This window comes from Oryctolagus cuniculus, chromosome 3, assembly GCF_051225735.1.
Source record: "Oryctolagus cuniculus isolate XC-2025 breed Fujian yellow rabbit chromosome 3, ASM5122573v1, whole genome shotgun sequence".
In the NCBI taxonomy this organism is placed as follows: domain Eukaryota; kingdom Metazoa; phylum Chordata; class Mammalia; order Lagomorpha; family Leporidae; genus Oryctolagus; species Oryctolagus cuniculus.
The window spans coordinates 159,045,965-159,062,368 of NC_142869.1; the positions used below are offsets into that span (position 1 = coordinate 159,045,965).

Genomic DNA, 16,404 nt, shown 5'->3' on the forward strand with positions numbered 1-16,404 from the left:
TATCCATCATATAATTCAGCAGTGATAAACTGAATGATGAGAAGAAAGCAGAAATGTAATCAATATTATGGATCATAATAAGCGTGTAACCTATGATAGGGAAAAGAATAAGTGAATATCATAAACACAGAAGATTTACATGAAGCAGAAATATGATAGTTTAGGTTTAAGTGGACACATTTTTCTTTGAAAAATAATATTGTATTAACTAATTAATCAACAAATAATGAACGTGAATAATTATTCAGAATACATAATTTTGAAAGAAATATAATTTTAAAAACCTCTTTATATTTTGCTTTTAAAATATTTAATTGGCACACCATAGTTGCACACATTTATTAGGAACAGTGTGATCTTTTGACATCTGCTTACAACGAGTAATGATCAGATCAGGATAACTGGAATAATCAGCACCTCAGACATTTACCATTTCTTTGTGGTGAGAACATTCAAAATCCCTTCTTCTACTTGCTTTTAAATAAACAATAACTTACTGCTAACTTTTGAAGAATAATTGCATAAATAATCTTATCTGCAAAAAACAAAGGAAGTAGTTCTGCAATGTATAGGAAGATATTTATGAAGATGAAAAATATCAAAATTTTTTGACCTTATCTTCCATTTTATTTTTATTATGAGAATTGCTGTGATCTAACTTCTCTGTCTTTCACTATTAGCTGTATTTTACTTGCAGTCTATATCTTTTCGTTTCACATAATTTTGCAACACCTGTAGACCTTACTCTTTTTCACATCCTGAGTGCTACAAGGTTGTTCTCCTTTTATTTGAATATTTGGGATGTTTTCTGTTGCTGTTGTTGTTGTTTTGCTTTTTGTTTGCTTATTAGTGAATTTTATCTTTTGTAAATATGTTACATTTTAACTATTATTCTTTATTTCCCTCTGATGTTTTATTCAATGTTGATAAAATGGAATTACATGACTTTTTCTATTTCTGAATGTAGTGTTAGTTCGTTTAATTTTGTACATTTTCTTTTTATAAATAGGATGTTATGCATTTCTAAAACAAAATAAACACAAGTTGTTTGCACATACATAAAAATGTGCTAACAGTTTTATAGTGTTTGGTTTTCCTTTCTAAATATACTGTGCAAATAGTGCAAATCACAGCAAACTTTATCAGCATCGGTAAAAAACGTTTCTCAGTGCCCTGAAGTCATAAAAGAATTAATTATATTAATTTACCCATAGAATCAAGTAGAAATTAATACTTATCAATTGATTTTCTAGTGGATTCACATAAAATTTTTAAATTACATACTACTTTAAATTTTCATACTGTACTAGGAAGATACTTCAAAAATTTGTGGAAATGGAATTAAAATATAAGTTTATTTTGGTACAAAAATATTTGACATCCATGCGATTGAGTGGGGTCTTCCAAAAGTTCATGGAAAATGCCTATCATAATAAAAATATACATAGATTTCATATATATGTATATATATTTATGAAAGTACTCCAATTAATAATCCAAATAGAAATGTACATTTCATTTGGATTAAACCATGACTTTTGTGGTTTAGCAAACTCACTTGAATAACTCTACAGACATGATTTATCCAAGTACCTAATTAACAGAGATATTTTATTTTCTAGTTTTTTCTTTATGGTAAGTTTCTGAAATAATATATTGATACTTGAAATGTTTCACTGGACACCAATTGTAAGGCAAAGTTTATGGCCAAATCTCAGTGAAGATCAAGTAATAAATTATACCTACTTCAGAGGAAGCAAGATGCAGATAGTCCCTAATCAAAATTCAACCATCTGCTGCTCACTGAAGGCCGGTGGATGTTCTGTGGTTGCATTTCATAAGAAAAATGGGCTCCAAGTCTAGACGGTAGGTTTTGGATGTTTCTGGCATCACAGTTGGTACACCAGATCTGATTGAAGGTATCACCAGTTTTGCAGAACCACATTTTACAATGAATGCCTAATGGTTCCCAAAAGTCACCATGAAATAGAACTTTTGCTTATCATGGTATCGTCTGATTACCAATTATAGGAGCCCAAGAAGGGTAAGTGTAGAGGTCAAACATGGGTACCATCCAGGTGGATATGCCAAGCATTACCACTGCAACACCCACAATATTAACACCAAGTCCAGCTTTAACCTAGAACAGAAAGAACATAAATGTCAGTCTCCCAAAGACAAACCTAAAGAGGATTTCAAATGCTGTTGTAGAAAGCACATGCCCATTTGACAAGCATTCTAAATGATTAGCAGGAAGTATTTTCATTTCATAAAATCAGGGGTTCTTCCTTCATTCATGTCAAATGAAAATCTGTCTCCAAGTACACATCATTTGGGAGGACAACCTCAGGGAGATTCCCCTTAAGAATATTCCTAGATCATTCTGATTATGGAAAATTCTCCTTAAAAATCAGTCATTTCATGTTAAATCAGAATGAAGATTGGGAATGGGAGAGGAAGGAAGAAGAAGGTTTGGAGGGTTGGTGGGAGGGAGGGTAAATCTGTATATATGAAATACATGAAATTTGTATAACTTAAATAAAATTTTAAAAATTCAGAATTTGAGTTTTGTGGTTTTACACATTTTAAGATTCCATATAATAACTGTATTCTTCATAATCTCAATGATATTATTGGTTTATCCCCCCAGTACTGTTATTGAAACTTCATAATGTCATTTCTATTTCTCTTATTTTTGGGGGGTTGTCATTTTTATAGCTCTTGCATTAATCAAATATTCATTAAACAAGTTCCAGACTGCTTTCTACCCATTAAAATAGAGATTGCCAAGCTATGGCCCATGATCTGTTCTTGTAAGCAAAGTTTTGTGGGCCCAAAAGCACACATATTTGTTTACTTTTGACTTCCTTCATGGTAGAATGGCAGAGTTGAGTAATTGTGACAGAGACTGTATGATCCACAGAGCCTCAAATATGAATTATCTGGCTCTTTATAGAGCAAGTTTGCTTACTCCCTCATTGTCTGTATTAAAAGAGAGAGTCCCAAAGCAAATGGAGGCTACCTGGCCATGATGAATATAGCAGCTCTTCTCTGTCCGCTCATTTATTCCAGAATCCTCTTTCTATTCTTTTCAACATGAGGGACTTTCAAAAAATTTCATGGAAAATATGTATTATTTCTAAACTCCATTTCCATGAACTTTCTCAAGCCTCTTTACACATCTACATAGGGCTTTGCATTCATTGTACTAACTACATTTTGTTCATCAAAAAGGCATTGTATGACTTCTACAGAGAGGAAATGCCACAATTTTTCTTTGTTTTGGTAAACATGCAATAATCGCACATATTTATAAGGGTGCAGTGTGATATTTCAGCACATGTGTACAGCATGTACTGATAACGCTGAGATGATTCACATTTTCATTTACTTATTGTTACTTTATGTTTGGAGGCTTTTAGCTCCTCTCTTCTAGTTCTTCAGAAAATAGGAAATGTGTTACTCTGAAGTGTGGTCACCTGGCTTCTAGTGAACTGTGCTTTGGTACCTGTTATTCTTCCTCCCCTAAACCCTTCCCAGCCTCTAGTAATCACTTTTTGATGTTCAGGCACTTTATTTAGCCTCTACATATGAGAAAGAATATGTATTTGTCTTGCTGTGTCTGGCTTATTTTACCTACAAGATTTTCATTTTGTAGGGAACAGCAATCTCTGTGGAAGGGAGAACGCCAATACTTACCTTATAAGTGCATTTGTACATCAAGGTCATTGAATTTACCTTGGTTACATTCTTACTTCGCTTCATTTAGATGTTGGTAATGAATATTGGGAGGGAAGACTAGAATATTCTGAAGCCAGTTTTTAATATCACTACTTCTGTAGTTGGCCAAAATATGCACACTTCATCTCTCAAATTTGCATCATTGCTTATTTCTCATCAGGTGTCAATATTTGAATCATATGAAAAATAAAGCTTTTTCAGTGGGCAAGCATGGAGCCCAATGTCCTATTCGAGGAATGTTGGCTGCATAAATATTTGTGCTAGTAAAGCGTAGTGTTGTTTTGATGGACACATTTCACCCTTTTGCCTAGACAGGCTGGATCCTGATCCTGACATGCTAAGTTTTAGCTGTTTTGCTCCTCTCCTTCTTCTGGAGAATTACTGATACATTTGAAAGCTCTATATTTGTGACTATATATATATATATTCTAATGGCTCGTTCACTTCTGCCTATTACTCTGAAAAACAATTCTGTGGCTATCCACGCGCAACTTTAGAAACAGAAGTCAAAGGGATACAATTGAAGACATCACAAAAATTGTGCAACGTATGTGACAGTATTCTTTCAGCAACTCACCATGTCAACGACTGTGAGATGGCCATATGAAAACACAATGGCATTGGGTGGGTTTGCTACTGGTAGGAGAAAAGCAAATGAAGTGCAAAGAGTAGCCGGCAGCAGAATGTAAAGAGGGTTCACGTGAATGGCTTCAGACTGTCATAAAAAAGTAAAAGGAAGAAAAGTAAGTGGTTGAGGGTGGGCGTCAACCATCAAAGTGAACAAATTTATATCATAAACACTCCAAAGAAACATAAAATTATTCAGTAGATGCAGTTTTAATTTGAAGAACAGTTTTCAGAGAGTGTCTTCTTGTTTTTCTTAATATGGCCATTGTTCCCTATTTAAACAATGGAGTCCGATTTATTTAAGGAATTATTTGTTTCAGGAACAATGTTTCAGAAACAATGCTAGGTGCTGTGGTGCCTGTTCATATATTTATACATAATACATTGTTATAAATTATAAATAACTCAAATACATGTTATATAAATATTTAAATTTTCACAATAATCTTAGGAGATGACTACTATAGCTCCAAATAACAGATGAGAGAACTGAAGCTCAGAGAAGCTAATAGAACTGATCTAGGCACACAGCTGATGAGCTGCAGAGGAGCTTAGAAGGGGTCTCACTGCCTTTCTCACTCTGGCATTAACTTTCTTGCCTCTGAGATGTTTACTTTAACATTTCTTTAAGGAGCATCACAGAAGTGTTACCACTATCCTTCACACAATTTTCTAACTGTTTCATCTTGAGGGAAAAAGTAGAAAGACCCCAAATGATATTTTACCAATGTAAACAGCCTACATTTATTTTTCTAAATTGAAGCAGCAGCTCAAGCAGACCCTTGAGCTGATGGCAGAACAATTCCTGGAAGACGATCCTTCTTAATTTAAAGTGTTTTCCATTCACCAAGCTCATCCATCCCAACAAGAAAAACATTTAAGCTAAAACTAACTGTTTCTTGTAATTGCTGTTGAGGTGGGGAGGAAAGAAGACAGCCTTTCCCTGTTTCTTCTAGGAAACACACTTCTGACTTTTTTTATTTGTCCCTGGCAGTGGAGAACTCTGAATAAGCTATTTAAGGCAGAAGTGCACGTTTAGCTTTCCCTTCATTTGCAAATCACTTCTATAAAGCACAACTCAGAAATTTGATAACAATCTTACTGAGGGAAACATGTTAGAGATTTAAATATTAAAGTTACCAGGAAATATGGAACCCCAATTCTTACTGTTGGAATTGTGACTCTTTGATTTATTTGCAAGTGAAAAAATTGAATGGGGATTAGACAAATTGTTCACTTAAGAGTCTGCCTCTTGAACATGGTAGAAAACAGTTCTCAAGTCAAGATTTCCTAAACAGATATTAATGCAAATAAAAAACCATTCTGCAAGTTTCTAATAGGAAGTCCACTCAGGCAAAAAAAAAAAAAAAAAGAGAGAATCAGAATTCCTAAGTCAAAATCTACTCTTCCGATGAAGAGAATATAAAAGATAGAAAGAACGTAAAAATCGATTAAATGAGTACTCACCAGTGGAGCTAATATTGGGAAGAGGATGGTAATGGTCGCTGGATTGCTAGCTACCTCTGTCAAAGATGTGACGATCAGAGAGGATATCAAAATTATCAGCCACACTGGTAATGAACCTAGGGGAGATAACTTATCTCCTATCCACTTAGATAGTCCAGAGGCCTAAAAAAAAGCAAATTTGAGAATCTTGGTATTCATTAATATTTTATTTTAATCAGATATAACTTTAATACATAGACAACATTATTTGCTCTTAGAACTGTTTCTAAACTATAACTTTAATCTCTCATTTTTCTGTGGTTTTATAGATCCAGTCAGTTTGATGTGGAAGTGCCACTGCTTAGTCTTGTTTTGGCATTTTCAACATGAATTAGGAAATTCAAATTGTCTTCCCATATTTCTTTTCAATGAAATTTTAATTTTATCTAAATAGAGAATATATGAAGCTTTAAGAAACAGCAGCCAATCTGGTTCACCTTTCCCAACCTCTAAGTTATGTTCTTCAGACAAAAACTTTAACTCTTACTAGTTATGAATAAATCTAAGTATAAAATTAGGTAATTGTATAGTTATCTTTAAAATAATATTCTAATCATACATTTTCCCCTAATTTTCAAATTCAGACATTATTCAGTTCACTGACTTCCTAACATGTTACATAAGGATTCGGGTTTTTTTCAATACCCACCATAATTTTAAAAGTTAGTAGAAACACGATTATAAATTTACTTTAATGAAAAAAAGGTTGACATCCATGCATAATTTTACATAATATACATTTTCAGCAAATGTTTTGATGACCATTATGTTTTCTGTCTCTTCATTCCCTGACACTCACATACCAACATTTCAGATTAAAACAATATTTAAGGGTCCAGCACTGTGGCATAGAAAGTTAAGCCTCCTCCTGCAGTGTCAGCATCCCACATTGGTGCCAGTTCAAGTCCCAGCTGCTCCACTTCCATTCTAGCTCCCTGCTGATGCTCCTGGGAAAGCAGCAAAAGATGGCTCAAGAACTTTGGTCTCTGTATCCTCGTGGGAGACCCAAAAGAAGCTCCTGGCTCCTGGCTCCTGGCTTTGGCCTGATCTGGCTCTAGCTGTTGCAGCCATTTGGGGAGTGAACCAGCAGTTGGAAGATCTCTGTCTGTCTGTCTCACTCTCTGCTTGTCTCTGTATCTCTGCCTTTCAAATAAATAAATAAATGTCTTTAAAAAACAATATTTAATGTTTATCACTATGATTATCTGAATGTTGTTCATCATTGAGTCACTTAGCATACTATTATCATGTTTAGCTTGTTTGTTTTTTATTTGTATGCTTTTGCATGAAATATTTGCCTCATTCTTTTGTTTGCTTAGTTTTCTAAGCATCTATTACTAATTAATCACATTCGCCAGTAAAAGTGGAAAACGCCCCCACGAACAGGCAAATGTATCAGGTAATTTGTTTCTAGGTTCCCTCTCAATGATGTCTATTCTGAAATAGTCCCTTCTCCTCCATCCAGACTGGCTGCTCTTTATGTCTACTCAGTTGAGACCTCTTTTTGCTGTCACCTTCCTTGACAAGAATTCTTCATTTACTCTTTTTGTTGGGAGAGTACATCCATCCACAGCCTTTTGAGGACTGATGCATAAAAAGTAAATTGTTTAAATCTCTTCATTTTTGAAAATCTTGTTTCTTTTAAAAATATTTGTTTTTTTTTTTTGTTTGTTTTTTTGCAAGCAGAAATAGAAGAAAGAAGAGAAGAAGGGCGGAAAGGAGAGGAGAGAGAGACGAGAGGGCGAGAGTGAGAGAGGGCAGCAGTCTTCATTTTTTAAGATTCATTTATTTATTTCAGAGAGAGAGAGAGAGAGAAATGTCCTCTGTCCACTGGTTCACTCCCCAGATGGCCGCAACAGTCAGGGCAGAGCCAAGCCAAAGCCAGGAGCCATGAGTTTCCTCCAAGTCTCCCATGAGGTTGGGGAGCCCAAACAATTGGGCCCTCTTCTGCTGCTTTCCCAGGCAACCACCAGGGGGCTGGATTGGAAGTGGGGCCGCCAAGACTCTAATCAGCACCATACGGGTGGGATGCTGGCATCCCAGGCGGCAACAGACCCTGAGTGAACACTCTGTTGGTTTACTCCCCAAATGTCAGCAACAGCTGGAACCGGGGCAGGCCTAAGCCAGGAGCTGGGAATTCAACCTGGGTTTCCCACGTGGGTGACAAGATGTACTTGATGTTTTTGGGTACTTGTGACATCACCTGCTACCTCACAGGGTACAGATTAGCAGGCAGCTGGAATTAGAATTAGATCTGGGACTCAAATCCAGGCACTCTGACAAGGGATGTAGACTTCTAAAGAGCGGTCTTAATCACTGTGCAAATGCCTGCCCCTTTTTTATTTTCTTTCCACACTGACATGATAGTTCAACATTCGCAGAACTCTAGAACTGAAATAATTTCCACTCAGCAGTTTTAAGTCATTGTTCCTTTTCTAGGGGCTTAAGTTTAATTCAGTTCTTTAGAAACCTATTTCATTGTACACAGAGTAGAAAAATTGGCTGCAGTCAGATTAGAAGTTAAGTTGTTCTGTTTTTTGCACCGAATGGAGGGGAAACATTCTCTTTTGGTGAGATATAAATGAGCTGCTACTTCATGCTCATGAAAAGCTAGGATTGGCATCAACAAAGCTCTAATTATAAGCAATATTTCAGGTTGTGCTTATATATTATATATTATATTACATTAATTAATATATACTATATATTATATAATATAACTATATTATATATTATGTATTATAATATATAATACATATATTGTATATTATGTATAATTATAATATATTATATATTATATATAATATTATATATGTTGATTTGCGTTTATATATAGAGATTTTGCATAAATTTATATACATTTAGTCATTTTTTTTGGATATGACCTTGGGTGAAAAAATACTGTCTACCTTTTAAGCCACATTGAAGACAAACTCATTCTAGAATACATATACTTTAGGAGTGGGTTTTATCTATGTCAGATCAGATGTCGGAAAGATTATATCATACATTACTTTCCCTCTCAGAAGGTCATTGGAAGCATTTCTTCATCCCCAGGGTTCCAAATTCTACATGAAGTACTTTGATAATGGGCGCTCAGTACCTACCTTAGTTTAGAATCTCTAAGTATTCAGTTATAGGAATGATTTTGTATTTTTTTTAAATGTCTGTCCATTCTTTTTCCTCTGTTTCTGAAATTCCATTTAGTTGAGTATTGGATATTTTGGATTGATGTCCTAATTTTCTTATCTCTTTTAAACATTTACCTTCTTTTATCTTTTTGTTCTATTTCTGGAATATTTCAAGCTTCATCTTCTAACACTACTACTGAGTTTTAAAAATTTCAATTATCATATTTCTAATCTTCAGGGACTTTTTTCATATTCTCTTCATATTTGTTTTTTAAAAGCAACATTCTATTTTAGCTTCATGCCCAAGATTTCTAATATCTTTTAGAGATTTCAATGGTAAAACAAAACTTTCTTTTGCTTCATTTATTTTCTTTGCTTTATCTGTGTTGCTTTTCTATTTGTTTTTCTGTTTATTTTTCTAACTAGCTGTTGTATCTAAGGTTTTCTCAGCTGTCTGGCAAGCTTGCACTCCCTACTCATTTTAAGAGGGAAACAGTGAAATGATGATTTAAAGCTTTTTATGTCTGGGTAAGGATTATTGAAAGACTGAGCCATGAGCCATTGTTTCATTGGTTCAATTTTGCTGCAGAGTAAATCTTAATTTTTTATAAGGGAGGAGAGAGAGCGAGCAGCTGCTTGACTGTTACTGGGGCAAGTATCTGGGAGGCTCACAGTTCATTGTACACTTCGTAAACCTTCCTCGAAACTCAGGTCTGCGTTTATTCCAGCTTGTAGAGTTAATCTGCTGCTCCAGTTTCCAAATTTCTCCACGGACTTATGAATACATCTTATTGGCTCTTCCTCTTGCCCGCATACAGATTTCACCGTTCATTACTTTCTATACTTGTTCAAAGCCAGTTATCCCTTAAATATCTTCTATCTTCTAAGTGTTATCAGTATCTCCTGATTTTATTGACTTTGTCATATAAACCTTGCCTTTATGGATTGACATTTCTGTTCAGTTCTTGCCATTTTAGTGGATATATCAAAAAATATAGTGCTAACCCTTCCAAGAAGACAATTTTTGAGGAATGTGTGAAAGGAGAAATGCAGCAGTTATTCACTGTTAGAATTTTTAGAGTGACTACTGGCTCCTATGAGATCAACCACATTCAACTAAAATGGAGAGGGTTTGAAATAGAGGTAATTGCCATGAGGTGAATGGCATGATAACTACCACCTCTATTCTCAGAAGGGTTATCTGCTTATGGATAACTGCCAGAAGTTTTGAACAAAATGTTTATGATTTAATTTTTTTTACAAATCTTTGTAAAACCAGGTTGCGGGGGTATATTGGTTCAGCCCTATGGCGTCAATCTGGTCACTTAGGGGTACGGTAATTTTATGTGTCCTGTGGAGATCTGGTGTTGTGTGCGAGGATTTTGGAGCAAGATAGGCCTGTCTCCTGGTTTACCTAATTTTCCCACTGAGAGAACCTGGTGCATCAGACTGTGTCCACATCTTTTTATTGCCTTAGATTTTGCTACTCTAAAGTCTGGCCAAGTCCACAAGTCTATGGTCCAGTCTAGACAGATATTCTGGGGAACAGAGAAGAGCCAAATTCATAACAATGCTAGACTTGCTGATTCTGAGTTCCTCACAATACATATTAGCAAATAAGAATGGAAATCATCTATTCTGAAAATCCATGTCATTTCTTATGAAAAGGTAGAAAAGAAAAGTATATTTGTCTTATATTTCTACCACTCTTACTTGGACAGTCAAATGAAGACCTAAAACAATGGGACACTGGGAACTGAGACAATTTCCAAGATTTTTTAGCTATTATTACAGACTTGTGCTGAAAGCCCAGTATCTAAATATTATGTCGAACAACACAATAAAGTTGAAAGCAAATAATAGTTTCCTGATAGGTTATGAAGAAGAGGAGAGAAGAAATAGCTATTTATCTTGAAGCATAATAATTTAACTTCTTCCTTCAAGAGCTGGGCACAACATCTTTTTTGTGGTTCTTTTTCATTTGATGGTTAAGGAAATGAAACAGCCAAAAGATTTGAGCAGTTTGCAAAAGGCTGCAAAATCCAGAAATGAGATGCTTTTAATTAGTCTAAGAATAAAGGATTTTTATGGGGCTTTTGAAGATGCTTTTCTTCTAGCAGTCCTACAATGGCCAGTGCAATGACAAAGGAGAAGGACCTCCCCAGGCTGCTGTGTTATATTAGTTAGATAGGGAGGTCAAAGAAATAGCTAGCTGTATTCCTCATAGTGTTTCATGTCTTCCTAATATAAAACACAATTAATTTATTGACACAGTTATGTAAAATTTTCTCTATTCTTCATTCAATAAATATTTATTAAATGCTAGTATTATTTCTAATTTTCCTTTGATAATAGAAGAACAAGAAATTTTAGAATATTAGAGTTACTTATATTCATCAGGAAATAAAATAAAGGTATAAACAAATAAAAAAATTCCATGGAGCCACTTTGCGTATTCCTTTTATGCAAGATTTTTCTTACTGAGCTACACTTCTAATACTATTTCATGGATTAAAATGGTTAGTCTTTGCATTCATTCTTTTCTTATGTCAGTATACCTTAACTATTATATTGTATGCTTACAGCCTGTAAAAATTCTTGAACTCTGAACTTGCCTCATCTGTGTGGTATGTTCACAGCACAACTGCTAAAATCTGCATCATTGAAATGACAGGATAAAGGTGAACATGCCAAAAGCTTGAAATATCCTTGTGTTCTTTAAATGGTCTAGTTAATTGTTAGATGTCGTATACATAGAGTATTACCTCACAGCCATCTGCCAGGGCAAACCCTCCACCAACAAGAATGGCTATATCCCAGGGCATGAAAGTCTGGAATTCTTTCCAAGTAATCAATGGAGAGTAATCAAAAGCAACTGTAAAACAAAATTCTATGGTTAAATGTTGCTTAACATATCACAATGTGACTTTATTTCACCATCCTATATAACCATCTCACAGAAAATTTGTAATATGCCTGTATTATTTTTAAAGAGGACATTCTCCAAGACTTTGAGTGATATCCACCTGAACCAGACGGAACATTACACAGCAGTCCCTCAGTATCTTTGAGGGATCAGTTCCAGGAGTTCTGCATCTCCCTGCAGATAGACAAATCTCCAGTACTTTATACAAAAAGGAATTTTCTGGGGCAGGTGCTGTGGTGTAAAAGGTTAAGTTTCCACCTATGGTGCCAGCATCCCATATGGGTTCAGATTCAAATCCAGGCTGCTCCATTTCTGATCATACTCCCTGCTGATGGCTTGGGAAAACAGTGGAGGATGGCCAAAGTGCTTGGACCCATGCACCTGTGTGGGAAAAGAAGATCCTGGCTCTTGGCTTTGGTTTCAGCCCAGCTCCAGCCCTTGTGTCCACTGGGAGTGAAGCAGCAGATGGAAGGTCTCCCTGTCTCTGTCTCTCTCTCTCTCGTTCTCTCTCTCTCTCTGTAATTCTGCCTCTCAGATAAATAAAATAATATTTGGAGAAAAATAAAAAAGGAATTTTCAAAAACCTTTCGACATACCTCTCTATACTATAAAGAATCTCTGTTTCACTTATAAGACAATACCATGTAAATGCTTGTTAATAGTTGTATTCAGGGCCAGCGCTGTGGTGTAGCAGGTAAAGCCACTGTCTACAGTGCCGGCATCCCATATGGGTGCTGGTTTGAGTCCTAGCTGCTCCACTTCTGATCAGCCCTCTGTTATGGCCAGGGGAAGCAGCAGATGGCCCAAGTCCTTGGGTCCCTGAACTCCTGTGCACTCATGTGGGAGACCCGGAAGAAGCTCCTGGTTTCTGGCTTCGGACTGGTGCAGCTCTGGCCGTCGTGCTAATTGGGGAGTGAGCCAGCGGATGGAAGACTTCTCTCTCTCTGCCTCTGCCTCTGCCTCTCCTTCTCTCTCTGTGTAACTCTGACTTTCAAATAAATAAATAACCCTTTTTTTTATCCAAAGTATGCTTTTAATTGTATTTTTAACAAATGTCTTCTACATATTATTCATTGTTTGAAAGGCAGAATGAGATACAGATGAAATGGAGATCTTCCGCCCACAGGTTCACTCCTTTAATGTGTCTAATATCCAGGCCTGAGCCATGCCAAAACCATGAGCCAGAAAGTTCATTAATGTCTTCCATGTGGATGGAAGGTACTGAAGTACTTGAGCCATCATCTGCTGTCTCTCAGGTTGTGCATTATTAAGAAGCAGGAAGGAACTGGAGGTGGCACTTGATCCCAGACATTCTAAAGGGCATCCCATGTAGCTGCTTAATCTATTGTACCACAAAGCCTGCCACTAAAGTATATTTTAAACCAAAAGTATAAAAATAGTTGTTGTATCCCATTGTTTAGGAAGTAATGACAACTCAAAATGTCTGTACATATTCAGTACAGACATGGTTTTTGTTTTTTTCTTTTCCAAGTGTTTTCTATACATGGTTGATCAAATCTAGGTATGCAGAACCCATGGATACAGAAGGCCAATTGTATTAAAGAAAAGAAAAAAAAAACTTATATTTTAGGGGAAATCCTTTAGTTAATATTAAAAAACACATTTATACAAGGTATAACACTGTCACTTGCAATGCCATTAATCAATTCATTCTTTCATTAATTCCACCAACATCATTGCTTAATATGAATAATAGTGCATTGGACCATGCTATTTTTTGGTATGCACAATGTCTGTAATATTTCATTGTTTCCAACAGTATTGATGTAACATTTTCATTATTATTCACTAATATTTTTCATGTTTTATATCATTTTTAAATAATAAAGAGGGTCATAACAGATTCATCAAGATTCCAGTTTAAATGTAAATCAGAGTAAATAACAAGTATCATTTGTGAGACTCTTGAAATGCTCATAAAATAATTTTTGTAACTAGTTTTCTCGATATTTGAGTGCTGAGCTCTCCATTGATTTGTTGATAAATAAGTTCATTTAAGATCACATTATGGCCAGCTCCGCAGCTCACTAGGCTAATCCTCCGCCTTGCGGCGCTGGCACACCGGGTTCTAGTCCCGGTCAGGGCGCCGGATTCTGTCCCAGTTGCCCCTCTTCCAGGCCAGCTCTCTGCTGTGGCCAGGGAGTGCAGTGGAGGATGGCCCAAGTGCTTGGGCCCTGCACCCCATGGGAGACCAGGGTAAGTATCTGGCTCCTGCCATCGGATCAGCGCGGTGCGCCGGCCACAGTGCGCTGGCCGCGGCAGCCATTGGAGGGTGAACCAACGGCAAAGGAAGACCTTTCTCTCTGTCTCTCTCACTGTCCACTCTGCCTGTCAAAAAAAAAAAAAATCACATTATGTCTACTTAGCACTTGTATGTAATAGACAAACTTCTATATGGTGAGATTTTAGGATTCCTAATAATCCTGCTTCCTATTTCCAACACCTAAACCCAAACCAAACCTACTTTTTCTCTGATTACTGAAATTTTGATACCAGTTTCCTTCCTTGCGTGAAGGCTATATATCTTGTTAAAACATCTCTGTAAAGCACCTCTCATCTAAAATTTAGCATATTATGTTTTTTATTCTTGAATTTTATTTAGGTTATACAAGTTTCATGTGTTTCATATACACAGTTTTAGGAACATAGTGCTACTTCTCACCCTACCCCCAACCTGTGCTCCAACCCTTCTTCCTCCTCCCTCTTCTATTACCTCTCTTAAGCATGTTTTATCTGATTTTTAATGTAATATGACTGAGGTTATCAGAGAGAACATGTGTCGAAAACTGATGAGAGGCCGGTGCTGTGGCATAGCGGGTAAAGCTGCCCCCTGCAGTGCCAGCATCCCTTATGTGCGCCAGTTTGAGTCCTGGCTGCTCTACTTCTGATCTAGCTCTCTGCTGTGGCCTGGGAAATCAGTAGAAGATGGCCCAAGTCCTTGGGCCCCTGCACCCACGTGGGAGACCTGGAAGAGGCTCCTGGCTCCTGGCTTTGGATTGGCTCAGCTCCAGCCGTTGTGGCCAACTGGGGAGCGAACCAGTGGATGAAGACCTCTCTCTCTTTCTCTCTCTGCCTCTCTTTCTCTCTTTGTGTAACTCTGACTTTCAAGTATATAAATAGATCTTTAAAAAAAATGATGAAAGAGAAACATAAAGAGACTCAAGCTCTTTCTGAGGGAATCACATGGGAATCAGGGACGTTTAGCTAAGCATTGTTTCCCCCAATTCTTCCTACCGCCAGGCCTGAGGGCTTTGATTGCAATGGTCAGAGCCTTCAGTCTAATAGAAATCAATGCTTCCGGCCCGCGCCTCGGCTCAATAGGCTAATCCTCTGCCTGCAGCGCCGGCACACCGGGTTCTAGTCCCGGTCAGGGTGCCGGACTCTGTCCCGGTTGCCCCTCTTCCAGGCCAGCCCTCTGCTCTGGCCCGGGAGTGCAGTGGAGGATGACCCAAGTGCTTGGGCCCTGAACCCACATGGGAGACCAGAAGCACCTGGCTCCTGGCTTCAGATCAGCATGGTGCGCCGGCAGCAGTGCGCCAGCCATGGCAGCCATTGGAGGGTGAACCAACAGCAAAAGGAAGACCTTTCTCTCTCTCTTTCTCTCACTGTTCACTCTGCCTGTCAAAAAATAAAAAAATTAAAAAAAAAAAATCAATGCTTCCTAGATGCAACATCTTCTTAACACACACTGCGAGCTCTTATTTCACACGAGGATCAGAAATCATTTTATGATACACTGCTCATTCATGAATTTGACTCAAGAAGTCAGAGGGGCCGAGATGAATGCATGAATGCAAGTTTTACCCCAGTAAACAGAAATACACACACACACACACACACACACAACTCTATTAGTCCACTTCCCAACAATTATAAACCATTTGCCCCATATTGACAACAGAGACATGTGACCACTCAAAACATGCTGCATGGAAAGGATTCTGTATGGGTGGGGGGAGGCTGGATTTCCTCAAGCACAAATGCATGCTTCCTTCCTCATATCTTGTAAGTGAAGCGAATGCTCCCACTGAGTACTTTTTTAAATAGTGACTCTACATTACGATACAGGGTTGATTTACGTTTGCTTGGAACACCATCAGGCTGTAAATCCTTTTTTGTCTTGAAATTCTTCGCCTTTTTAGATCCTCAGGATTTATTACCAAGGGCTCATCTTAAAGCATTGCCCTCCAAGTTCTTGTTTCTATGTTTGCCAATGGTAAAATTAATTCTGCTTATGGCAGGAGAAGTGTTTCCATAGATCATATAATAACACTCAGCGGTGCCCTGACTATGGTGCATAAGAAAATCCACTGAGTTCTGCAAAGTAGGATGATCTTTCCTGTGGGTGGAGACATGTGCTAGCTGAATAGGCCACTGTATTGTGAAAATAGGACTTGCTAAGTCATGGATTATGTTGGCATGACCTTTGTTCTGTTCTAAATGCAAACTGAA

General features: G+C 37.1%; 1 protein-coding gene across 2 annotated transcripts in view; it reads right to left on the reverse strand.

The window, feature by feature from the left end:
- Positions 1–517: 517 nt before the first annotated feature.
- The window catches only part of SLC13A1 (solute carrier family 13 member 1), a 90,469-nt gene continuing 74,582 nt past the window's right edge, over positions 518–16,404 (reverse strand). For both annotated transcript variants that reach the window (XM_008258262.5, XM_089329491.1), the window contains 4 exons: positions 11,771–11,880; positions 5,836–5,997; positions 4,319–4,456; positions 518–2,140 (listed from right to left, as the gene is read on the reverse strand). In XM_008258262.5, coding sequence (XP_008256484.1) covers positions 2,003–2,140; positions 4,319–4,456; positions 5,836–5,997; positions 11,771–11,880 — 548 coding nt within the window. In that variant the 3' untranslated portion in view covers positions 518–2,002. The remainder of the gene's footprint in view (positions 2,141–4,318; positions 4,457–5,835; positions 5,998–11,770; positions 11,881–16,404) is intronic.